General features: G+C 40.0%; 1 protein-coding gene across 1 annotated transcript; it reads left to right on the forward strand.

The window, feature by feature from the left end:
• The first annotated feature begins 1,009 nt into the window (after positions 1-1,009).
• Positions 1,010-3,075, forward strand: FZD7 (frizzled class receptor 7). The gene has a single exon (XM_044667464.1). It carries the CDS (start codon positions 1,010-1,012, stop codon positions 2,723-2,725), a length of 1,716 nt encoding a protein of 571 aa, XP_044523399.1. The 3' UTR covers positions 2,726-3,075.
• The last annotated feature ends 23,182 nt before the right edge of the window (positions 3,076-26,257 follow it).

The following is a 26,257-nucleotide window of genomic DNA, read 5'->3' on the forward strand; positions in this document are numbered from 1 at the left end:
TGGAACACGGCGAGATATACTCTTCCTTTGGGGAGTGCGGCGAGTTGGAATTCGTTCCTCTGGACCCTTGGATCCTTTCTCCGCTCTGGGAGGTGGCGCCTGGAGCCGCTACGGAGACCGAGTGGCAGAAAGGGCCTAGGGGGCTGCACGTCCGACTGCCACGCGAGCCCGGTGCCGGTGCCACTGAAGGAATCGAAGTGGGGGGAGGCCCGAGGCGCCCAGTAATTGGATTTCCCAAACTTATTGAACTCTCCGAGGAAAGACGCGGATAAAGCTCGAAGCAGGAATAATCCGTTTAGCTGGAGCTTTGGTCAGAGCTCGTGGGGCCGCGAGCTGCTAGGAGTAGAGGGAGGAGCAGGAGGAGACAGCGGCTGGAGAAAAGAGAGGCGAGGCGAGGCGAGAAGGAGGAGGAGGAGGCGGCCGCGGAGGAAGAAGGAGGAGGAGCTGCTGGAGTAGAGGCGGCGGCGGCGGTTGCAGCCAGAGTCAGCCAGTGGCTGCTCCAGCCCTGTGCTTGGCGGGGACAGACTTTGGGCTTTTTGGGGGGGAGGGGGAGAGAGGGAGACAAGATCGGGAAGGAGGAGGAGATTAAAGGGACCTCGGGAAACTTTCGAACGTAATCGGAGGCGCTTGTTGCTTCTCAACCCAGAAAACGAACCGTTACGTCCCGGCTTGGCAGGGTGGGGTGGTGGAGGGGAATCTCTCCTCTGCTGGCCCCGAGGAAGAGCAGAAGAGCTTGGGACTGGTGGGGAAGCGATCTCTGGATCCCGGGTGGCTGACTGCTTATTAGACCTCAGCCCCGGGTGGGAGGGAGACGATTGCTTCACCCTTGGCTTGACACCTTCCTCCCTACCCCCGGACCCCTGCCCTTGTTCTCGGCGACCCGCCTCTGGACTCTCATGTGCGGGGAGCAGCGGCAACGCCTCCCCAGGATCCCCTCCTCGCCTCTTCAGACGCCTAAGCCTGCTTCCCCGAACTCTGGGTGAGGAGCGCGCCTCTCTCGCTGCTTGCAATGCTGGGCCTAGGCACGGCCGTCCCCTCCGCCTCGCTGGGCCTGTGCGCCCTAGTGGGCGCCGCGCTGCTGGGCTTGCTGCCGGCGGGCTCGGGGGCTCAGCCCTACCACGGCGAGAAAGGAATCTCGGTGCCTGACCACGGCTTCTGCCAGCCTATCTCCATCCCTCTGTGCACGGACATTGCCTACAACCAGACCATTCTGCCTAACCTGCTGGGCCACACAAACCAGGAGGACGCCGGGCTGGAGGTGCACCAGTTCTACCCGCTGGTGAAGGTGCAGTGTTCCCCCGAGCTGCGCTTCTTCCTGTGCTCCATGTACGCTCCCGTGTGCACCGTCCTGGAGCAGGCCATCCCTCCCTGCCGCTCCCTGTGCGAGAGGGCCCGCCAGGGCTGCGAGGCGCTCATGAACAAGTTCGGCTTCCAGTGGCCCGAGCGTCTCCGCTGCGAGAACTTCCCTGTGCACGGTGCGGGCGAGATCTGCGTGGGGCAGAACACATCGGACAGTGCTGGAGGAGCGGGCGGAGGCCCTACCGCCTACCCAACTGCGCCCTACCTGCCGGACCTGCCTTTCACCGCTCAGCCCCATGTGCCCGGACGGCTTTCTTTTCCTTTCTCCTGTCCCCGCCAGCTGAAGGTGCCTCCCTATCTCGGCTACCGTTTCCTAGGTGAGCGGGACTGCGGGGCTCCGTGCGAGCCGGGTCGGGCCAACGGGCTCATGTACTTTAAGGAGGAGGAGAGGCGCTTTGCCCGGCTGTGGGTGGGCGTGTGGTCCGTACTATGCTGCGCTTCCACGCTCTTCACCGTGCTCACCTACTTGGTAGACATGCGGCGCTTCAGCTACCCGGAGCGGCCCATCATTTTCCTGTCCGGCTGCTACTTCATGGTGGCTGTGGCCCACGTGGCCGGCTTCCTTCTGGAGGACCGGGCAGTGTGCGTGGAGCGCTTCTCGGACGAGGGCTACCGCACGGTGGCGCAGGGCACCAAGAAGGAGGGCTGCACCATACTCTTCATGGTGCTTTACTTCTTCGGCATGGCCAGCTCCATCTGGTGGGTCATACTCTCCCTCACCTGGTTCCTGGCGGCCGGCATGAAATGGGGCCATGAGGCCATCGAAGCCAACTCGCAGTACTTCCACCTGGCCGCCTGGGCCGTGCCGGCGGTGAAGACCATCACCATTTTGGCCATGGGGCAGGTGGACGGGGACTTACTGAGCGGGGTGTGCTACGTGGGCTTGTCCAGCGTGGACGCCCTGCGGGGCTTCGTGCTGGCTCCTCTCTTCGTCTACCTCTTCATCGGCACCTCCTTTCTCCTGGCGGGTTTCGTGTCCCTCTTCAGAATTCGCACCATCATGAAACATGATGGCACCAAGACTGAGAAGCTGGAGAAGCTCATGGTACGCATCGGGGTCTTCAGCGTGCTCTACACTGTGCCAGCCACTATTGTCCTGGCCTGTTATTTCTACGAGCAGGCGTTCCGGGAGCACTGGGAACGCACCTGGCTGCTGCAGACTTGTAAAAGCTATGCGGTGCCCTGCCCCCCGGGCCACTTCCCCCCTATGAGCCCGGACTTTACGGTCTTCATGATCAAGTACTTGATGACCATGATCGTGGGCATCACCACCGGCTTCTGGATCTGGTCGGGCAAGACCCTGCAGTCCTGGCGCCGCTTTTATCACAGACTCAGTCACAGCAGCAAAGGAGAGACTGCAGTATGAACAGGTCCCCTTCGTCCTCCTCTCCCACCCACCTCCAAATCCGCTGCTGGGTGGAGGAGAGGCCGGGGAAAGAACTTCTCGCATTTGGGTTTTTTGTTTTGTTTTGAACTCCCTCCCCTCCTTACCTTCACCAAAGAACATTGTGCAGTCTTCGTTGGCGGAGGGGTGGGTCGAACGAGGGAGCCTTGAATGTAAAGACTTTTAGATCGCGGTGGGGAAAGACCCTTTGGATACAGACTTCCACGAGAATAATAATAATTTAAAAATCATTTAAAGATACGGTAGGACATTGGTCCAGCAAAGAAAATCCCGAACAACAGATTCTGAAGGCTCTCCCCTCTTAGGAGGCTGAACTCTGGGGCAGAACTGTTGGCTCTCTGCTCCAAGGAAAGTTGCTTGTCTAACTCCTGTGGTGCCCGGGTGAAAGGTAAAGCTGTGTCTGCTGCGGCTTTGTTGGGAGAAGGGAGGACCCCATGCAGTGTCCTTGTCAAGCAGTGGTCAAACCATAATCTCTTTTCACTGGGGCCAAACTGGAGCCCAGATGGGTTAATTTCCAGGGTCAGACATTAGTTTCTTCTATCCAATTCTCTCCCTCCCTCCCCCCAATTCTGTTTCACTCCCTTACTCCTTTCAAGTCCTATAAAATAAGCATTTGAAAATCTTGAGAGGCAATAATTTTAAATCCCATTATAAACGTAAAAAAACAAAAAACTGGTAGAGTTCCTAAAAAGAAACCGGCTGCTCTGGATACCTCAGCTATAACTTTTCTAAGCTAAGTAGTAGCTTTTGCTTCCCCTCTTCCCCAAGTCACCACTTAAAAATTTTTTTTGGTAGGGGAATGAAGTATTTGATAATATTTTATATATTGAAAAGCAAAAAGTCACAACATTCTTTTCACAACCAGAATGCTGCGCCCCCCCCCCAAAAGCTTCCTTGTCTTTGTTGCCAGACACAAAAGAGGAAACAAAAAGGTGTCTGTGAGTAGAAAGATATAACTGAAGAGGCCAACTTTCAGAGACAAAGTAGCCCACTTAAAAAAACCAGAGATTTACCCTCAGATGTTAATTTGGTAGAGATGAACATTCCCTTTATGAAAAAAGTAAAAGACAGTATATTATCATACCCCCATTTAATCTGAAATTTCTGGTTTAACTAAAAGAAAGGCAAGGGTGGTTTTTTTTTGTTTGTTTTGTTTTGTTTTTGTTTTTGGTTTCTTTTGGTTACTCTATTTGTTTTAACCTGGGAATTTAATTCAGAACACCTGACTTAGCTAGCTCTGCTAAAATGTTCAAAAAAAATCCCTCCCTTTATTTCCCTTCTCCTTATAAGCTCGTATTTAGTCTTTCTTTTTCTATTTGAACCTTTCTAGATGAAAGGAAAAGCATAATGCTTTGAGTCCTGTGATAAAGGAAAAGTTTAAATCAGAAAGAACCATTTTGTCCTGTTTTTTTAGTCCCATCCATAAATCTGTTTTTAAAACATGTGTATGCTGACCCTCAGACTTTTATTTTTGTGGGGAATTGTAATCTGGAAAGATGAGAGCTCTGTTAAAGTGATTAAGATTAATCTCTTCTAAGACCAAAAGAAGAAAGTTCATATTGTGGGCCCCATTTTTTAGGAAAAGTGATTAAAAGGTAAACTTCAAAGTAATTCCACAGTTCTTTTGAAATGTACTCGATGCCTTAAGTTTATTCATCTTAAATCATTTTTTGTTTTGTTTTGTTTTTCTCGGAATAGAAGGTGGATTCTTTTGCAGAGTTTCCTGGAGTAGAACTTTCCTGGGTTTTGCCTAATTGCTGATTTTACAGAATCCCTGAGTAGCCTTTTCTTGTCTCCACTGTTGGACACTGGCCTCCTATCCTACTCTCCACAACGTTTCCTAACAGTAATTATGTAGAGGATACTGTCACTACTTGGAAACTAACTTTATATATGAAGTGCTGGAGAGTGGAACTGCCATGTTAATTAAAGGGAGGAAAAACTGACATTCTAGCCCTTAGAATCTCCAAATCAAATCCTTAACAGAGCATTTCCAGCTCTCAAACTGTGGCATCATTTGTGTTGTCTCTCTCAAGTGCATGTGAAAATTGTAAAATAGAAGAGACAACTGCAGTATGTATATTTTGTAAATCTCCCATTTTTGTAAGAAGATATATATTGTATTTATACATTTTTACTTTGGAATTTTTGGTTTTTGCCTCAGAAAGTCTATAAATGAGGCCCCCACTTTACCACATGTACAGATCACAAATAAATTTTTTTAAAAAAGGTAAATCTCAATGCTTATTTGATTTTGTGTTTCTTTACTTATGTTGGTAAGAAAAGTAACAGTGAGTTGTGATGGAAAGGGGTAAAACCCAAAAATGTCTTCAGTAGATCTATTAAGTGGTGATTTGTCTTAAAAGGGGGGGGGGGTCAGAAATAGAAGAAACAGTTTTTCATTTTCCTTGGTTGTATTCTTATTTGATTTTTTTTCCAGCCCCTACTTAATGCAAGCCTTTTAAACACGTAATTAGATAGTACAATAAGAGCACACTTAGAAATATCCTTTCAAAGAAGTGCAAGAGATAACTTTTTTTCCCCAGAAGGATTCTTATCTGAAAGATTTCTTTGGTGTATAAATCTGTGATTTTTCTGTCATATTTTAACTAGTCTTTTTTTTTTCCCTGCTTAGTCTTTAACAATCTAAAGTATGTTATCTAAATTCTTGAAATATAAGGTTTGTGTGAAAATAAGCTACTTTTCATGCAGGTGGCCAGGGTGTTTTCATAATAGTTTTCATGTTATGTTTTATTGGTTAAAGCTAGTACCTTCCTTCCTTTTTCTACCTTTCAGGGTCGTTGTGAAGGGAGAAATAGCTTTTGCTAAATGCATGTGAGCTATTATTATTATTACCACCTTCTAGTTAGGTAAACTGAGACAGGTCAAGTGATTCCCTGAGGGGGCAGGGAGTCAGCAGCTCAGCCAGGAATAGAATAAACTTCTGACCCCAGGGGGGCCTCATAAGTCACCAAAGTCATTCTTTCCCCTTGCAGGGGAGCCTATCTTTGGAACTAGTTTCCATGATGATTTGACAGAGAAAGCTGCATGGTTTAAATAATCTGATATTTAAACAGTAACAAGGGACAAATTATAAAGGCCAGGCAGTACAGTATTGGTTTTTGGTGCTGTCTATTTTAGCATCAAACCAACTAGAGCCACTTTCTTCTACTAGCCCACCCCACTTTCCTTTTTGAAAGAAAGGGACCCTGTTTGCTCTCTTTTAGCCACTGTAGTTTTCTTCCTTTCTTTTTGAATCCTATACCAATTGGCCTCAAGTATATTTTGGGGTTTGCTTGGATTTGGTTTTTTTTGTTTGTTTGTTTGTTTTTTTGCCTTTGGAAACTGGGTCTTCCAGTGTCCCCTCACACATAGCCTAGAGACTTATGACAGAAACCTGTTTGTGTTTTGAAACTGCTAAACTGATTGCTAGTGGGAGGGAGGCTCTCCACAAAAGGAAGATAGACAGTAGGGACACTTTTCTTTCTTCACCTCTCTGGAAGAGAGGGCTCTGCATTTGAGAGCAGGATATCTTTCCTTAAGGATCCTCTTGGGTTTTAAGCATTGCAATGAGTGTGAAGTCATTTTAACCTGTGAAGATTTCTGCATCAAGGAAGAAACACGACTTCAATTCTCCTAAGGATTGTCTGGGTTTGGGGGGTTTTTACTCATAAAATGACACCTTTTATGTTAAGACACACATTCCACTGAACACTCAAACTAATGCCTGCTGTTAAGAGTGTTTGTTTTTAGTGGGGGTGGAAGGGTCCCAATAGGGCTTTTTGATTCACAAATTAAGTGCTGAAGGACTTAGTCCCTTCTCTTTAGAGAACTCTGTGACTTTGCTTCTGTAAATTCCCCTCCCGTTTTATTAGCAGTTACTGCCCTTCCAGGGCTCTCTGAAAGACTGAGAAATGCTTAGAGCTTTGCGCAGTATATGGCGAAATTACTACCTGCCTTCTCTAAGACAAAGAATGTTCCTTCCTAGAGATGTCCAGGCATATTGTTGTCCCTGTTACTATCCATGCATGCCAGGGTGGCCCTCTTACCTTTGGATTCTTACCCAAAAATATTTGGAAGTTGAGTATTTTTTCTTCAGAAGGATTTTGTCAGAAAATGAGTAAAGGAGAACTTGGTGTTTTGTGAAAGGGTTCATGATTGTACTTAAAGAAAAAAAAATCGGTAGGAGTTTGGGGTTAATCCCTACATAAGGAATAGAAACACTTGTGAAAATAAGATTTCTTCATTTTAATAAAACAAAACTTGCTACACACAAACATACCTCCTTTACTACTTTTGAGACAGCTTTGTGAGAAGAAAAGAAAAGAAAGAGGAAAGGAAGGAAAGAAGGAAGGAAGGAAGGAAGGAAGGGAGACCTTTTGAACTACATCATCTTCAAAAGCAGAAATGTGTGGAATGTGTATGAATATAGATTGGAGATGTTAGAAATTCAGGTTGGTAGGAATAAATGGACACAACAGCTGTAAGATTGTGCCCTGTAATTTCACTGGTTAAAGCTGTCCTAACTCTCCCATCTTTAATTTCACACAGGTGGCTATTTATAGATGGGATATTTATGTAAGCATATGTGAAGTGTGAAACAGCCTTGGGGGCTTCAGGCATTCGTACAAGGGACCCCTCAAAAAGCTCTCCCCACAAAACTTCATCATTCATTTTCAGAAGCAAATGGCCAAAATATTTATGTTCCCTCTTTAATGATATCATATGTGTAAGTTACAAGCTTAACTATCAGAGTAGGAGAGGCAAATTCTGTGCATATGAATGGTGGAATCACCGTCAGCAAAACTCTTGGTAAAAAGGAGCAATTCAAAAGAATGCTGTGCTAAATAGATTTCAGGGTTTGTGCTTGTGACTGTGAACAAAGTTTTTCCTGACGTGTAACTAAGTACATTAAAATAGAATATGCTCAATCAGGACTATGATTGATTTGTGTTGGGAAACAAGAGAAAGCTTGATCGAAAGATGACAAGTTTATATCCAGGGAGACCAAATTTCCCAGAAACAGCGGAGGCCCTGAAATTGAAGAGCTAATATTTAAAATGGCTCTTGGTTCAACTATTTGTGAATTGTTTACAGAAAAAAGTTTTTAAACAACTTAATTATTTGTCTCCAACCACCTCCATACCCTGCCACATTATTGTTCCTAATTTCAGGGTTAGTCTAAACCAGCAGTTCTTAACTTTTTCCCCTATGGATTTCTTTAGTAGTCTTTGAATGCATAGAGTGAAATACATTGGATTACAAAGGAAACAAATTATATTGAAATAGTTTATCTTTTTAAAAAAAATTTTTTTTTTAAGTTCCTAGACTCCCTGGTCTAAACAAATAATTAGTAAAATCAAACTTCTGCTGTTTTAATAATCATATATTTGGCATTTTGGTGTTGCCCATTCTTTTGGATTCACCACCAATCCATTCCCCTTCAACATGGATAAATGAAGGATTGACTATATATTATATTAATGCTTAAAGTTGCATTCGGATTCTCTATTGTTTCCTTCCACTCCTACCTAAATACTGTTTCCAAAATTCCTGTCCAATAGTAAGTCTTCTCTAGCACCAAACAGGTTTCATTTTAAGTAGCCTTTTATTTCCTTTCTTCAAAGGCTGAGTCTATGCCAAAGTCAAAATGAGCCACTAAGGTCAGTTTAGGATTTCCATTCATTTTGATGAACAATAAATTCTTGCTTAATAAAGTCAGTGAAGATGTCATTTTAGACAGCCTGTCAGTATCTGAAATACTAGAATAGAGATCTTTATTTACTTAAACTACAGTAATGTTATTAACAATAGCTTACATTTACAAAAATTTTTATATTTGAACTCTATAACCACTCCATGATATTAGAGCACAGAAACGAATTATAGATAGGATTTAGATAGCCCTTTAAAGATTCCAAAGTGCTTCGCATATATTATCTTATTCAATCCCATTATGTATTTTTTTAAAAAGTGACTTGCCCAGGATCATACAACTACTAAGTGAGTGAGGCAGATTTTGAATTCAGCTCCTTTTGACTTCAGGTCCTGTTCCATTTAACTGATTCACTTTTTTTTTAAATAACTTATTAATCTTTTAAAAATTATTTGGATGTGAAACTTTTCTACTTACTATGTGTGTAGCCTTAGACAAGTCATGTTAATCTCTCCGAGTCTCAATTTACTCATCTGTAAACTGATACATTTGAATTAGGTTTGGGGCTCCTTCCTAAAGAAATGTTCTATTGATGCTCCTTTAAAAAGTATATCACTCAATATATGTATAATCCAGTGGAATTGCTTGTCAACTCTGGGAGGGGGGGAGGAAAGAGGGGAAGGAAACAACATGAATCATGTAACCATGGGAAAATTTTTTTTAATGAAAAAAATATATATCACTAAAACTTCCTTAGACTTTTCTCCTTTGTAAAAAAAAAAAAAAAATGAGGTTAGTCTAGCAAACCAAACCTACATGTTGGCTGTATCTAAAACTATATATCTCATTCTACATTGTTAGCTTAAAACCTAGGGCAGCTAAGGGGTAGAATGAATAGAATGCTAGACCTGGAGTCAGAAACACTCATCTTTATGAATTCGAATTTGGCCTCAGACACTTATTAACTATGCAACCCTGGGCAAATAATTTAACCCTGTTTGCCTCAGTTTCCTTATCTGCAAAGGGAGCTGGAGAAGGAAATGGCAAACCACTCCTGCATTTTTGCCAAGAAAACTTCAAATGGGGTCACAAAGAGTAGGGCGCTTCTGAAATGCCTGAAAAGCAGAAGTCCACCACCTTTCTAAAAAGAGTTGGGAAACATGATTTTGAAGTCATGATTTACAGCTACCCATTGATCAGGGTTCTGAAGACTTTTGATGTTGTTTTCCTTTATATCATTGTGGTTCTCAGATGTTCCTTCCAAATCTAAATATCTATGATCCTATGACCTCAGTTCCAATTCTGGTTCTGCCATTTGCTAAAACGACTTCCCCGAGCTCTTGTTTATTCACCTGTAAAGTGGAATTAAAATACTTACTCTATCTGCTTAGCATGATTGTTGTGAGGGAAGAATTTTGCAAATTACAAGATATTCTGTTTTATAATGAGAGCTATTTCAATAAAAATCACAGGGTTTTTGTTTCCTTTGGAGGAAATTTGGGGGATATGTCACAAGCAAATATTTAGCTTTTTTTTTTTTTTAAACCCTTAACTTCTGTGTATTGGCTCATAGGTGGAAGAGTGGTAAGGGTGGGCAATGGGGGTCAAGTGACTTGCCCAGGGTCACACAGCTGGGAAGTGTCTAGGGCCAGATTTGAACCTAGGACCACAGGTCTCTAGGCCTGACTCTCAATCCACTGAGCTACCCAACTACCCAGCTGCCCCAAATATTTACCTTTTTGCCCAAGTATCAGTTTCAAGTCCGAGATGAAATCTCTTTGAAAAGGGAAGAAATAGATATTTAGGTCTATATAAAAAAATAATACATTTTTCACATTCAGGTTTTACATGAACCAGAATTGGAAGAAAGGATATGGCAGAGAAGGCAGTCTCTGGCCAGACTAATATCATATATCACAACCTCTCTGGGTGTCAGCCATAAAACAAGTGGGTTGGTCCAAATAATCTCAAAGGTTCTTTTTTTAAAAAAATAATTTCTGATAATTTTTATACTAGGTTTATTCCCTAGTGTATCGATTCTCCCTGACTCTCCTATACCCATATCTTCTTACAAAGAATAAAAAGTGGGGGAGGGAAATTCTATAAAACTAAATAGAATATTGGAAAAAATCTCAGAGTATCTGCAAAATTCACCATAATCCCCTACTTCTTCAAAGAAAGAAGGGAGATACCTTTTCACATATCTTCATTAGTGGGCCAAGCACTTTTGTTTTTATGATTGCCTTTTATTTTCCTTTATATCCTCTTTTCCCCTTCCAGAGAGCCATCTCTTATAACTAAGTTGTGTTTTTTTTTTAAACCCTTACCTTCCATCTTAGAATCAATACTCTGTATTGGTTCCAAGGTAGAAGAGTGGTAAGGGTGGGTAATGGGGGTTAAGTGACTTGCCCAGGGTCACACAGCTGGGAAGTGTCCGAGGTCAGATTTGAACCCAGGACCTCCCACTTCTAGGCCTAGCTCTCAATCCACTGAGCTATCCAGGTGCCCCAACAAAGTTCTTTTAGAAGAAAAACAGAAAAATAATCAGTAAAACTGATTAATACATGGGAAAAAAAATCTCAACAGTGCATGCAATGCTCCATACCCATATGCTCTATTCTACCTCTATGGAGTAGGTACAAAAGAGAAGGTATCTCTCATATCTCTCCTTGAGGGTCAACTTCATTCTTCATAATTTCCTATTCATTTGCTATTTTATGGTTGCTGTTCTGTTACATTGTTGTAGTCATTGGGCACTTATTTTTTAGTCTGTATCAGTTCATATAAGCCTTTTCATAATTCTCTTGTGTTAATCATATTAGGAGTTTCTTACAGCTTAGTAATGTTTCATTGTATTCATGTACCACAATTTAACTATTCCCCATTATATGGGATCAAAGAGTCTAGACATTCTAGTCCATTTCTTCAAATAATTCCGAATCATTTTCCAGAATAATTGGGCCAGTTCAGAGCTCTAGCACCACAGCATCAGAGCACCAGTCTTCCACAGCCTCACCTACATTGACTCCCCATCTTGTGTGCTCATTGCCAGTTTGCTGCATGTGATGAACCCTCATAGTTGATTTGATTTGCATTTCTTTTATTATTAGTGATCTGGAGCATTCTTTCATTTTTTAAGGTTTTTTTTTTTTCCTCTACTTTACCTTGACTTGTAAAATCTCTGAACAAAGGCAACCAACCATGGGAACTGAGCTAAAAATCATTGGGCTAAAATCATTCTTTTTCATGTTTACAGAGTCTGTTTTACCCAGAATCCTAAAGTGCTTTACAAATATTAATGGGTAACGTTATCTTCAATCACATTTTTCAGATAGGGGACCTGGGGCCCAGAGGTTAAGTGAGCTTCTCATTGTGCACACAGGTAATCATTGTTCAGGTCATGATAGAATCCACAGTCTCCTGTCTCTGAACCCAGGGCTTTTGGAGCCTCACTTTGAGATATGGTAAGACCTAACATTAGAACTTAACCTAGGTAGCTAGTCTGAAATAGTTGCTAATTTCCACCAGCTTTTCACATTCAAACACATTCTTCACAGGATTCCTAAGGGATTTAAAGATTTCTGAAGTCTTATCAATTTCTACTTTCCTACATTCTTTTGGATTTAATCCACATCTATCAGAAAGTGTGAAAAGTGTCACTTAATTTATTTAAGTAGTATAGCCAGTTGACAAGAGAATTTTCAGTGCTACCTCCCAATAGTCTTTTAATTACAATCAGAAGTCACATTCTCCTACATTCTGAAGGATTAGAGAGATCCCATTTTTATATTACTTTCAACTTGATTCAGAAATCATTTATTATATACTATGCTATAAGAAACTCCTAATAATATATGCCAGGCATGCTGCTAAGGAAGCAAAAAAAAAAAAAAAAAAAAGAAAAAGAAAAAACAATTCCTGAACTTCTCTGTCTACCTTATCTCCAATTTGGGGCTAGAACTTTCTGAAGAAATGGTCCCTAGGTATGATTTTTAAAAGAATCATTCTCTGCCCTGAAGACATGCTCTCCTGCAGGAAGTTTCTTCCCTGCTAAGGCCCAGTACCAAACAAGAAGCAGAAAGAGGGCAGTGGGAAAGCCCATGCCAGTGGGTGACCAATACATCGTGTCTTAGCTCCAGCAGTGAACATGTCAGCTGCCCTGACCAAGTTGGAAAACAAAGGGTGATTCCCAGGAAGCCCCCCTTGCTTGGGTAAGATTTGTCATGTAGTACAGCAAAGGAATTAAGTGCTTTACTCAGCCCCTGGAGGCCTATAGTGGGGAAGACCTGTCAATGGGTAATCATGGAATCGGTAGATCTCAGAACTGGAGAGGACCTCAAGAGCTGATCTGGTCCAGACTGTCTCTTGTCATCAGGCAGATAAAGGACTAGTCACATTAGTTTTACAGAAGAGACTTAAAGAAACTCAGTTTTGGAAGGGGTGGGCTGAGTCCTGTTTTCCAGGCTAAGGGTAAAAAATGTTAAATTTTACAGAAAGAGAAATCAATTGCCCCTGAATTCTCCAGAGCAAGATGTCAGAATTCTGAAAATAAATGCAAATTATTTTTTCCATTTTTAATTTAAAATCAAGTTCATGCTAAATATTTGAAATACATTTTTAAATGAAAGCAGCAGGCTTGAACTCTTGTCCTAACTTCCCATCCTGTGGAATGAAGGGAATAGAAGGGATCCTCTCAGTTCCCCTCTTCCTCTAGCTTGCAACCCTGCCAGAGGAGCTATAGTTGTAGGTGAATTTATCATCAAAAACTGGCAAAGAAGTGGAGGAAAAAAAAAATCAAAAGACTTTGCCCAGTGCAGTTGGCTGCTAATTAAACACTGGTGTTAATTGCAAGAGGGTAACTGGATTCTCACTCCTGTTTGTTATAGGGCCTTGGGTAAGCTTCAGTTTGCTCAGAATGTTTAGATTCTCACAGAAAATGAAGTCATCCATAAAAGAAATGAAAGGTGGGGATATGTATATCTATCTATAGGACTACTTTTAAATAATAGGGAGTTTTGTGTGGGAGACTTAGTTCAAAGTGGGCTTTGATTATCCAAAGAGAACCAGACTTAAGGGGGTGGGGGGAAATCTAAATGTAAAGGTGGAAACTTTTTTCCCCCCAAATTTAATCCATGATGAAAAGATTACTTTTTACTCAGGGAGCTCTATTTCTCTCTCATTCTCTTAATTAACATTGAAATGTAAAAGTTTAAGCAGCATTTCCCATAGTCACTTCCTGGGCAACATTCCATGGGGAACAGGCAAAAGGAGATGTCACCTGACACCCTTGCAAAGTAATGCAGCCCAGCCTGAAACAAGATTACTCATTTTTTTTTTTTTAAAGCAGCAATGAATCTCTAGCAAGTACTATTTTGATACTGTTTATCCCTACCTGCATTTACTGTTCTGATGGAGTAATGTTAGCAAATGCCTTTTTTTCCAGGCAGAAATAAAAGCTTTGGGTTTTTGGCTTCTGGCTTTTTCTATATTCTTTCCTTGCCAGGTCTTCTTAACCTGACATGAATTTGTGTGTATTTTAAAAATAGATATTTTGATAACCATATTTCAATGTCATCGGCTTCCTTTGTCATCCTATGAATTTCATTTTATTTTTTTAAAAGCATCATTCTGAAAAAGAGTCCTTCAACAGCCTGCCAGAGGAATCCCTGCCACCAAAAATGTTAAGATCCCCAGTCCTCCTTGCACACTCCAAAAGGCCAAATGGCTTGACGAAGGCAGAAGGACCCTGAGAAGGAAGGAGAACAAATGTTTCAAACCCAAATCATCCTCTTATGAAGAGAAGCTTTGTTTCCCAAGTTAAGGCAGAGGCTTGAAGAGAGTTCCAGATAGATGAGCCCTTTCACATTCTGGTTTGTGAATCCAGGGCCCAGTCCTCCTAGACAACCTCCCCTACAGAAAGTAGATTCACATTTCATTTTTCTGTGGGAAAAAACGGTTAGCCTCAGTGTCTGAGAGTGAAGCAGGGCAGCCAGGAAATTAAGTTAGTTCATCCGGGGAGTGACAGGACAACCCTTCTATTCACCAGGTGTGCTCGGGCTAGAATGTTTGCTTCAGGTCATTCACTTCCCTTTTCAGCCAAAGGTTGCTGTTATTATCAAGAATCGTCCTATTTATTGGCTCTTAATTAGGCTGGAGGATTCTGTTGGAGCAGGAAAAGCAAGTACTACTCACAGAAAGAAAAACGGATCTGGTGGCTATTTAAATGAGCAATTCACTGATTTCTAAGAAGTGACTATAACCTTCTTTTATCAGTCAGAAGGGCAGTTTGCTAAGAATTGTTCCTGAATAGATCTAGACAATGGATGTGTCCTCCAAGGAACTCAATAGCATTTGCTGTAACCCTGAGGAGAGGGAAATCCAGAGATCCTGCTATTCCTGAAAACCCAAGTTGGTATTTGAGTCCATGTGTTGATGCTGAAAGAGTTTAACCAGCAAATGTCTGGCTTCACTTTTTAATCAGGACTGGGTTTTTCGAAAGGCCAGAAGACAGCTTTAATTTCCATGGCAGCTGATTCTCAACTATTTCTCTGGCTCTAGAAAGGTTCTTACCTGTCACCCTTAATGAAGGAAGAAAGGTGACATGGAGATGAAATGCATCAAAAAGAAGATCAAAGGCAAAGTGAGGGAGAGGGAGGAGGAAATAGTGGGAGCCTGGCTCTGATCCTCAGTCACCAGTCTTTTCACAGTTCCCATTCTTTATGCTTCTTTAGACCCCGTTATCTAAGCACCCTATTTCACTAGGACCCACTGGGAAATTGCTGGGTGCCACAGGATTAGGAGTATGCTATTGACTGGACTTAGGAACAGTATACTACTTAGGTTAGTTTTTCTTAGCAGTGTGAAAATACTATCATTATACCATGATCAAAGTAATAACTTTATTCTGATGGAAATGAGGAAGCCTGATAGACCAATAGGGTCAGCAAGATGGCAGAATGCTAGATTTGGAGTAAGTTAGATTAAATTTCAGATCCTACCTCAGAAACCTATGAACTGTGGGAACCTGGGCAAGTCACTTTTCCCCTTTCAGCCTCAGTTTCCTCATCTGCAAAATATGAGGATGATAATGATACCTACTTTATAAGGTCGTTATGAGGACCAAATGAGATAACATGGCAACCTTAAAGCATCCAAGAAGTGTGAGGTATTGTTATCATTTTAATATTATCATATTATTTTGGAAAACAAAAGATTTGGGGTCATCTAGATTGTTTTCTTTCAAGAGAGGTGACCATTGGTAGCCAGATCAACCACCTCATTTTCCTCCCCTATCCATGGAAAAAAGGGCTTCAGGTGGAACAACACTTGAATCCATGTGACAATTATTTTTGTTCCCATGTAGAGCTCCCTAAATCCATTGTTAAGAAGAGAGGGTAGGAGAGAATGCCAAAATCCAGGAAGTGTTTTGGAGCTGACCGGATGAGATTGGGGGTTTAATTATTCTAGTGCTGAGGTTCTTAAGTTTTGTTTTTTTTTCATTCTCATGGACCTCTTCTTCTCAGAATAATGTTTCTTAATGTATAAAGTAGAATATATAAGATTACAAAGGAAAACAATTCTGTTGAAATATAGTTAAAATCAAGTTAGCAGACCCCAGGTTATTAAGACTAGCTAGTGTAGGGAAATCTAAAGTCACTTTCCTTGGCTCATTTATTTAGTGAAAAGTGATAATGAGGTCAAGGCCACAACTTTTTCATCAGAGGAGAAAACCATATTCTATGGCAGCAAGTGAACTAATAATCCTAATCATTTTAGAAATGTGTTCTATTGGTTTCCAGACAGACAAACTGAAAAAAAAATGTGATTGAGTCAGGGCAAACCCCATTTCTTGGGGAAATGAGGCAAAGACAGAATGCTCCTGACAGGGGATAAGTAGTAGAATTCTCATTCATGAAGATGAACAGGTCCCCCAGCCCTACAGGGCATCATGTATCTTTATGCTCTGAGGGGAAGGTATTTGCCTGTTTTTCTCCTTATGACTCATGATGGAATCTAAGCTCCTATAGGGCAGGGGTTGTGACCTCAATCAGTGATGCACAGATAATATGCTTACCATAGAGTTCTCTTATTAAACTGGCTTCCACCAACCTGTTTACTACAGCAATTTGATGAAGCTACAGGAGGCTTTCCCCATTCCGGATTTTGGGGTGGAGATGGTTTTTACTGAGCTTGGATTTGTGGTTGCATATGTGTTGCTGAATTACAGAGCAGAATGTAAGGAAGGGGAATGAGCTGTAAGAAAACTAGAAAGGTAGGAAGGGACCAAGCTATAAAGGAGCTTAAAAATCAAACAGAGGATTTTATGTTTAATCCTCGAGGGAAAAGGTGCCACTAGAGTTTATTGAATAAGGGGATGAAGATCAATTGTACAGCTGAATAGAGGATGGATTATAGTGGGAAGAAATTGGAGGCAAGGAGACCAGCAGATTCTTTTTTTTTTTTTAAACCCTTACCTTCGGCCTTAGAATCAATTCTGTGTATTGGTTCCAAGGCAGAAAGAACGGCAAGGGGTAGGCAATGGGGGTTAAGTGACTTGCTCAGGATTACACAGTAATCTAAGGTCATATTTGAACACCAGGACCTCCTATCTCTGTTTTAAAGAAGAATATATATATATGAGGTCCATGTTCCCTAAGACAGGTGGGAAAGCTAACAAAGGCAAACTTTAAGGATTTGAAATTTTGCTTCAGGTCATGAAGCTACCAGAATCTTATGATCTAGTTACTGTATCGGCACTAGTTTGGGAAATAGAAGTGAAAAAATGATCAGAAAGACAAAGGAAGAAAAGATATATCTTTATGCACCACATGACATCATGCCCATCCTCCCTCCTCCCACCTTTTTTTTTTTAATATCAGCTTTATCCATCTGAAATAATAGAATGTCAGGGATTTTCCCCCTACTCCGAGGACATGTAGAATAGAACCTCTGAGAATGCCAAGTTTTTGTTAAAATTGGTATTGTGGGAATGGACAATAAGTCATCCTTCAAATTTCAATATTCATTCTACTATCTTTAGTGTGAGAATTTGAGGGAGCCCATGAGAAAAATGGGATTTTGTGGTCTCTAGGTTTTAGATGTTCTCTACTGAGAAGTGGGGAAACCAATTCCTACCCCATCTCCTGGAGTCTTCAGTGGGTCTTCAGAGTGACTTTATGTTCTTTCTACATTCTCCAATTCTATAATAAAATCTAAAACCTACTCTTAGTGGATAACTCATAAGAAGTAGCATGCCCAGTGGTGAAGGAACTAGATCTCTAGTCAGGAAGACCTGTGTTCAAATCCCACTTGAGATACTTACTAGCCATGTAAAACCAAGCACATTGCATAACTTTGCTGTGTCTCAGTTTTCCCATCTGTAAAATGATGGGATTAAAATTTTGATAGTCCCTAAGATCCCTTCCAGCTTTAAATCTATGGCCTCATTTCAACCCTTTCTCAGAAGAGAAAATGGAGTACTGCTGACCCCCCACCCAAATGCCAGGTTTGGTAATGTGATATTAAATACAGTAATTTATAATACTATTTCCCATTTATATCTAATGACCATAGAAAATAATAATGATTATACCTTCTAGGCAAACTATAGTGAATTTTATTTGGTTATAACACTAAACTATTCATTTTTTCCTCAGCTTTCTACTAATCTGTTATTTACAAAACCTATTAATAACAATTTAGATAATTTAAAGACAATTTAGACAGAGCATTGGCTGGTTATATCATTGTTCCCAACAAAGTAGAGTATGATATATTGGATTCTAGTGCAATCCCTCTAGGTTTGGACTGTTTGGGAAGGATAAAACACCAAGGACTTAAACAATAAGAGGTTTCATCACACACCTTGCAAAGTGGAAAATTTGATATATCATGGGAAGTCAGTGTTGGAAGGATTATGGGAAGATAAATATGCCAGTATTTTGTTGGTGGATGTATGAATCAGGGCAGCCATTTTGGAAAGCAATTTGGAATTATGCAAATAAAGTGACTTAAAACATCCATACCCTTGCCAATATTCTACTACTAGTTTTTTGCTCCAAAGAAGGTCATTGATAAGAAGAAAGGGTCCATATACACCAAATGCTTATAGCTTATTACTTTTTATAATAGCTAAGTTTTGGAAACAATTAAATGCCCACTGATTAGGGAATGGATAAACAAATTCTGGTACATAAACATTGTGGAATATTACCATACCATAAAAAGGGATGACTATGATACAGAGAATCATAGAAAGATCTAAAACAAGTAAGCACAGCCAAGAAAGTAAACTATACAATGACTCTAACAATATAAGAAAGAATAACCATAACAAAATTGAAAATGAATGCAGCAAAATTGTAAAGAATAAGAATGACTTCAAAGAAAACATGTAATAGTCTACCCACTATCCTACCCTTTTCCAGAAGTGAGAGATCCACAAATGTGGTACACTCACTGCACATATTTTAAGACTTTGGCAATGAAATAATTAGTTTAGGTAGAAAGAATTTATTTAGAATTTAATTTAGAATTTATTTAGAATTTAATTAGAAAGAATTAGTTTTCTGTTCTTTTTTCCCTTTTTCTGTCTTAAAATATTATTTAGCATATGGAGTGGTTCTTTGGAAAGGAAAGAGACTGGTATATGGGGAAATATTTGGTTATGTAAAAAACAAGCAAAAACATCAATATAGATTTTTTTTAAACACTAGGAATTGACTTTACACTGCTTATACACTGACTATATACACTCTGATATTTTGGATCTGTTTAATTAGGATTTTGTACCCCAGGACTCCATTTCCCAGCACCCCCACTCTCCTCCTGTCTTTACATGCTGATGTAGGCAGGATATAAATTCTGTGTAGTTCTGCCTCTTGCTCTCTTCTTTTCCTGTGGTGGCAGGTGTGGATGCGGGGATTTTGAGCAGGTAGAAAAGCTTGATCACGTGGTTTTATTTTGTTAGATAATTACCTTTTTATTCCTTTACTTCAAGTGATTATTAATAAGTCTTATAAAATATAATACTTGGAGTGATTGGATATTAATTTTTCATCTTACAGATCTAAGGAAGAGATCTAATTGAAAATATCTTAAGTACTACACAACCTCCACTCCATCCCATATGATACTAATTACAGTAATTGGTCCAAACTATTTCCCATTTATATTTAGTGACCATAGAGAATAATGATTATGCCTTCCAGGTTGACCCATAATAATTCAACAATCATTTGTTAATCACCTACTGTGTGTAAAAGAATGTCCTAGGACCTGGTTTACAAAGGAAAAACAAAACAGCCTTTGTCCTGTAGGAATTTATATTCTCAGAAGAATTTAATTAATAGTATTAGTAACCTGGGAATATAGCTTAGCTAATACAATATAAATATAGCCCTTTTATGTGTGGAGTCAGTGTGGATAGAGTATTGGACCTCAAATCAGGAAGACCTTTAACTTTGTGTATTTTTTATTTTAATAAATTTCTACATAAGTTTTCTAAGTTATGTGATCCAAAATCCCCCCCCCCCCCTTTCTTCCCTTCCACCTTCTGGAGCTGACAAGCTATTGAATCTGGGTTATGCATGTATTATCATGCAGAAACATATTTGCATATTGTTCATTTTTATAAGTGAATAATCTTATAAAAACAAAACCTCCAAACATATACCCAAATAAACAAGAGATAAATTATATGTTTTCATCTGCATTCCTACTCCAACAGTTCTTTCTCTGGGGTGGATAGCGTTCTTTCTCATAAGTCTCTAAGAATTGTCCTGGATCATTGTGTTGCTAATAGTAGCAAAATCTATCACATTTGATAATTCCACAATATTGTATAATGTTTTCCCGGTTCTGCTTATTTCATTCTGCATCAGTTCATTGTAAGGAAGACCTTTAACTTTGATCCTTGCCTCAGATACTTCCTAGCTATGTGATCCTGGGCAAATCACTTAATTTCTCTGAAACTCAGATTTCTCACATTCAAAATGAAAATAGTATTAGCAATTCACCTCACAAGATTGTTGTATGAATCAATAAAATGCTTGTAAAATACTATATGATAACTATTATTTCCCATTCCTTTTCCCTTATTTTTGAAGCTTTATCAAATGCTGTGTAAATTCCTAGTACATCCTATACATGGAAGCTTATTTGCATGTATGCAAAGATTTATAATTGTTTAGGTCAACTAAATGGATCAGAGTCTTTAGGAAAAAGGCTGAAGTTATGAATTTCCCCCTCAGTGAAACTGGATTAATATTTCACCTTTTCTTGTATCCCTAAGAGAGAGTTCTTCAGACGGGAAGGACAGAAAAGGAGGGGGAGGGAAGGGTCTGGTCATTTCAAGACAGATGTAGGACACAATCAGCAAAGCATTAGACTCCAAGTCCAGCGATTGGTGTTGTGGCTTCAGTTTTATCATTAGCTTGATGTGTGATCATAGGGAAGTTATTTTAAACTTCCTTTCCAACTCTCTCATCCATTCCAGGGAAATGTGAATAATGGCAGGATCACAGAGAGAGTTAGTGAGATATGAGATGGCATTGTGAATGGCCCAAGAAAATGACCCTTAAACGAAACTCAAGGAATTATTAGACATTAACTGGAGTCCAGTCAGCCTAAAGTGATGAGTCTTCATCCTTATCTATTCTGGCCCAATTGGGATTTCTCGATAAAGTCAGTCGTCTCTCAGGGTCTCCTGTTGGTTGGCAGGTGGGGACTCTGGCTAGTAAAAATGCTATCACCTATCCATTAGCAATGTTAAATGTATCATTTGGTTGTATCTAACTGAAGACCTCCAGTCCAGCATTTGCAGTTATCCCCAGAATTCTTCTTTGTATGTACATATTGAAGTAATAATCATCTGGGAATTCCTCCTTCACTCTGTGTGTGTGTTAACTTCAATGTGAATTATTCAAATATATCAACAGGAAAGTCAATCTCAATTTATGCTCAGCGGTTATGACTTTTTATTACCACTTAGGAATGATCACATTATTCCCACACCCCAGCCCCACTTCACACACACACACACACACACACACACACACACACACACACACACACACACACTATTCCTATTTCTTTGGACAGCTTTTTAAAATAAAAATCTTAATAGGCAATGAAATGAGGACTAATTGAATTTATTTCATCTTAGACACAGTTTTGATTATAGGAGTTTCTAAAAGAGCCTATTTAACGGTAGGTCTTTTTTATAATACTAGTGTTTTCCTATCTATAGATACCTCCAGAATTCACGACTTTAAAAAACCTTTTAAAAATGCTTTTATTTTTATGTGTTTTTACATACATACTTTTGTTTAATTATATAGGGCCAATATATTCCCTTCTCTTCTGCCTCCTCCCAGTACCATCAAGGCACAGTTGATTAAACAGTTAAACAAAACCAGCTATACATGCCAAATTCCTTACCCCTTGTCTCCCCTTTTTTACAAAAGGAGACAGCAGCATTTTCCCATCTCTTCTCTAGGCCAAGATCAGTCATTACAATGATTACAATTACAAATTCAACTTTGTCAATGGTCTTTTCTTCTATTATTACAAGCAAATCCTCTCAGCTTAGAGACCAACTCTGAAAAATGGAACTGAGGCTCCAGGCCCAACCTGTACCCAACAAAGTGGCCCATCAATATCGGTATCGAAAAGACATCACAAACTGCAATGGTTTAGGAACCAGGCAGAGTCTGCGTTAACAGACCACTTAGCTCAATGATCCAAAAAGGCTATTTTCCAAAACAAAGTAAATATGGCAGACTTAAAAGTCAGGAAGTGTCTGTAAAGTGCTCAGATCTATAGGGGAAAGGTGTTATAATCAATACATAATTTATTATTTTCACTTGACTTGCCTCTTTGAAAAAAAATTCTTAAATAGGTCTATTTTAACATCTCTCCATGGCTTTTTCTGTACCAAACATGTCAAAAGGGGCCATAAAGTGCACTTTAGTGGTATTTGTTGTGTAACATTCAAATCCTCATTTAAGATAAACCTCTTTATGTCTCCTCTCAGGAGAGCATTGAACGCAATGCTTCACAATCGTTACTTTCAACAGAACTCCAGTCCTCATCCATTCTGGGGGATGCTTTACAAAAAATGTCTCAAAAGGCCTGTTTCCACTGGTAGAATCAGTCAAGGGAAAATGAACTGGCATCAAGGGAAAATAGCAGCAATAATTTTCATCAGCAGAAGATGAGATAGACCCTTAACTCATACCCTTAAGAAATCCCACAAAGAAAAACCAGTTTAGCTACAATTATTCTCCTCTCAACACCTACACAAGAGGGTGCCTGACTGATATCCCAAAGTGTAAACGTCCCTTTGTGCTGGACCACTGCTAAGCTAAATCTTCCCCAAATTGTACCAAGTGCTGTTTGACTTAACAGGCATTTATTAAATGCCAACCATGTGCCAGGCACTATACAAAGGCAAAATGAAACTCTGTCTGCCTTCTAGCCTAAAGCCAAAGTAGTTACTGGTTCTTATAGTCTGATGGAAAGGATCTTCTCAACTTTATCCTCCTGTTGGTATTAGTACTTAAACTAGTTGAAATCTCAGATGCAGTAATTCTAGTCGACATGAGGAGAAGAGACTGAATAAAGTATTCCTGAAAGGTTTTTCTAAGGAAACAAATCAAATTTCCCCACCCCACCTTAAGTGAATGAGAAAATGCTATGCTCTAGTGTCCTAACCAAGTAAGAATGCGTCTCAATTGAATCAAATCAACCAAAGGCATTCCAATTAATCACAAAAAGATCTAGATCAATTTGTTTTAATTTTTTCATTTTCATTTTATTTTTTTAAATAGTTTCCCATGTTTACATGATTCATTTTTTTCCCCTCTCCTCTTCCTTCCTCTGCCATCAGAGCTGATAAGCAATTCCACTGGGTTGTACAATGTTATCACTTGATACCTATTTCCATATTATTCATTTTTACCATAGAAGTGAAACCTCAAATCATATGTCCATATAAATGAGTGATAAGTCATAAGTTTTTCTTTTGTGTTTTTACTCCCATGGATCTTTATCTCAATGTGGATAGCATTCTTTCTCATAAGTCCTTGAGGAGTGTCCCAAATCATTGTATTGCTACTAGTAGTTCCACAATGTTCTTTCAGTGTACTTTGTTCTCTTGGTTCTGTGTACAATGTTCTCTCTTTTTTTAAATTTTATTTTAAACCTTTAACTTCTGTGTATTGGCTCATAGGTGGAAGGGTAGGCAATGGGGGTCAAGTGACTTGCCCAGGGTCACACAGCTGGGAAGTGTCTGAGGCTGGATTTGAACCTAGGACCTCCCATCTATAGGCCTGGTTCTCAATCCACTGAGCCACACAGCTGCCCCTATGTACAATGTTCTCTTGGTTCTGCTCATTTCACTCTGCACTTAATCAATTTAGATGTCTTTCATGAGTCATTGGGTGAACTAGAATGCACAGGAAGAATGGATTGGCCATAGGAATTTGGTCATGCCCCAAGGTTCTATAAAATAGCAAAATAATGCAGAATTGAAAGATGTAGAAATTCCAGAGAGCAATGAATGAGTAGTTTCTCTGATAAACTTAGAAGGGAACTGGTGAGACAGAGAGCATATCAGCCTCAGCAGTGGCCCCTCCCTCCTTCCCCTTGACCAGAAGGGAACCCGGTGTGAACTCTAAAGGTTTTAGAACTTCCTTTCTTCCTGTTGACATACTAGCAATATCAGTGTAACAACTAGAGATCAGTTGGGGAGCCAAGACTGGATTCAGATTCATAGCTCTATAAAGAGACCAGCATAAAACTGTACCATACTTAAGGGGACCATCTTTTTTAAAATTTAATTTTTATTATCATGCAAAACACACTTGATATTGGTCATTATTGTAAGAGCACACTCATACAAAACTAAAATCTTAAAATAAAACCATAAATATACTGATGTGAAAGATAGTATGCTTTGACATCCATCCAATTCTAGCAATTCTTTTTCTAGAGGTAGATAGCATTCCCCCATTGTAAGTCTTTCAGGATTGTCCCAGATCATTGCATTGCTGAGAGTAGTCAAGTTTTCTCAGTTGATCATTATAGAATATTGCTGTTACTATGTACGTTGTTCTCCCAGTTCTGCTTATTTTGCTCTTATTTTGCATCAGTTAATATAGATCTTTCTTTTCAGCTTTTTCTGAAATCATCTTGCTTACCATTTCTTATAGCACAATAGTATTCCATCACCGTCATGTATCACAATTTGTTCATCCATTCCCCAATTGATGGACATTCTAAGAGGACCATCTTGAAGATGCCAGTAAAAGGTCTTCTAGGAGCTATGAGTTATCTCTTCTGCTATATTTGATCTTCAAGTTTGAACCTATTTTCCCCTGCACTCCATATACTAGACTCAAAGACCTTTGGGATGATTATTGTATCACCTTAGTAAAAGTCATTTCTGAAAGCTATTTAAGTCTGACTGACTATAATTGATTCCCAGTGGGAAGAACAATGGTGGGGGGCTCATTAGCTCTATGACACTAAAAAGGTAACCTTCAATGTGACTCTGAGGAGATGTCATGGCCAAGCTCTGAGGAAGAGACTCATTAGTCCAAAGGGAGTCAGGAGACTAGCCTCAACATATGTGTTGCATTTGGAAAAGAATAAGAATCTTTTGTGTGTGTGTAGGGGTAGTTATTAGGGTTAGAGATGGGGTGATTATTATAAGAATGACTGTGCTTTGAATGGGAGGCAGCATAGTAGGAAGTATTCTGTACTTAGATTCAGAATGCTGAGATCAAATTCTAGCACTGCTATTTACTATCTTTGTGATCTGGAGAAAGTCATACATACTATGTAGGTCTTAGTTTCTTTATTTATAAAATGAAGAGATTGGGCTAGATGACTTCTAAATTTCCATTCTAGCTCTATATCTATGATATTATGAGTTTTCCCCAAAGCCAGGAGAGAAAAGGTTGAGATGTAACATACTCCACTCTCTTTGCCAACATTCCCTGCACAATTTTTCTCAAAATTAGTTAAAATGATCATCTTGCTAAACTGTGATACATATGTTAATGCATTTATTTATACCCATAATGGATGCTTTTACTTCATAGGATGAGTTATATATAGGAGAAGGATGCCCCAACATCTCCTAGAGTTAAAGACAATAATCTTAAAAACATTCATATATCATCAAGAAAAAAGGAAGAGAAAACGAATGAGAGAGACTCCCATTAGCCTTTTTTAGAGAGGTGTAAATGAAGCCTCTTTAAAAATATATTTAACATTTACTGAAAATAGCTGTGGTTGCAGGAAGAAATTAATTAGAGTAGATAAAATGCTTCTAATCAGATTTATACTATCAGATCATTTAATTAGTTCTGGCTTTTAGTCCATCATGACAAGTTCCTTTGAGAAAGAAGAGAAATACTCGTTTATCAGAATGGCAATAATTTGGGTTTCTTTAATTGACTCCCAGTGTGAATAAGTTGAAGCCTGCTGTTCTCTAAAAGGCAGCATGGAAAGTTTCCAGCAAGAGCTCACATTCCAGGGGCAGCCTTTGGAATCTACTATTCATTACAAGCCTAGCCTGTGATCAGGGTTTGAGTTTGTTCTGACAAAACGCAAGGGCTAGTCATGTACAACCAGCTTTGTGAGGCCAGCTGGCCAGGGAGCAGCCGCTGGCAATGCTGGAGGGTTGGTTATGAGACCCCAGCACAGAACCACTGGCATTAGGATAATGGAAGGTCTTACTGAAATCATGTATTGTCCCCTGAAATAGAGGGAAAACAAGAGGTGCTCGGGGTGAGCAGCTTCACAAGCTGAGTTCTGATGTAGAAAAA

This window comes from Gracilinanus agilis, chromosome 3 (genome assembly GCF_016433145.1).
Source record: "Gracilinanus agilis isolate LMUSP501 chromosome 3, AgileGrace, whole genome shotgun sequence".
Lineage (NCBI taxonomy): Eukaryota > Metazoa > Chordata > Mammalia > Didelphimorphia > Didelphidae > Gracilinanus > Gracilinanus agilis.

What these genes read in the sequence shown, in the direction of transcription:
- FZD7 (XM_044667464.1), top strand. Translation starts at nt 1,010, where the DNA reads ATGCTGGGCCTAGGCACGGCCGTCCCCTCCGCCTCGCTGGGCCTGTGC.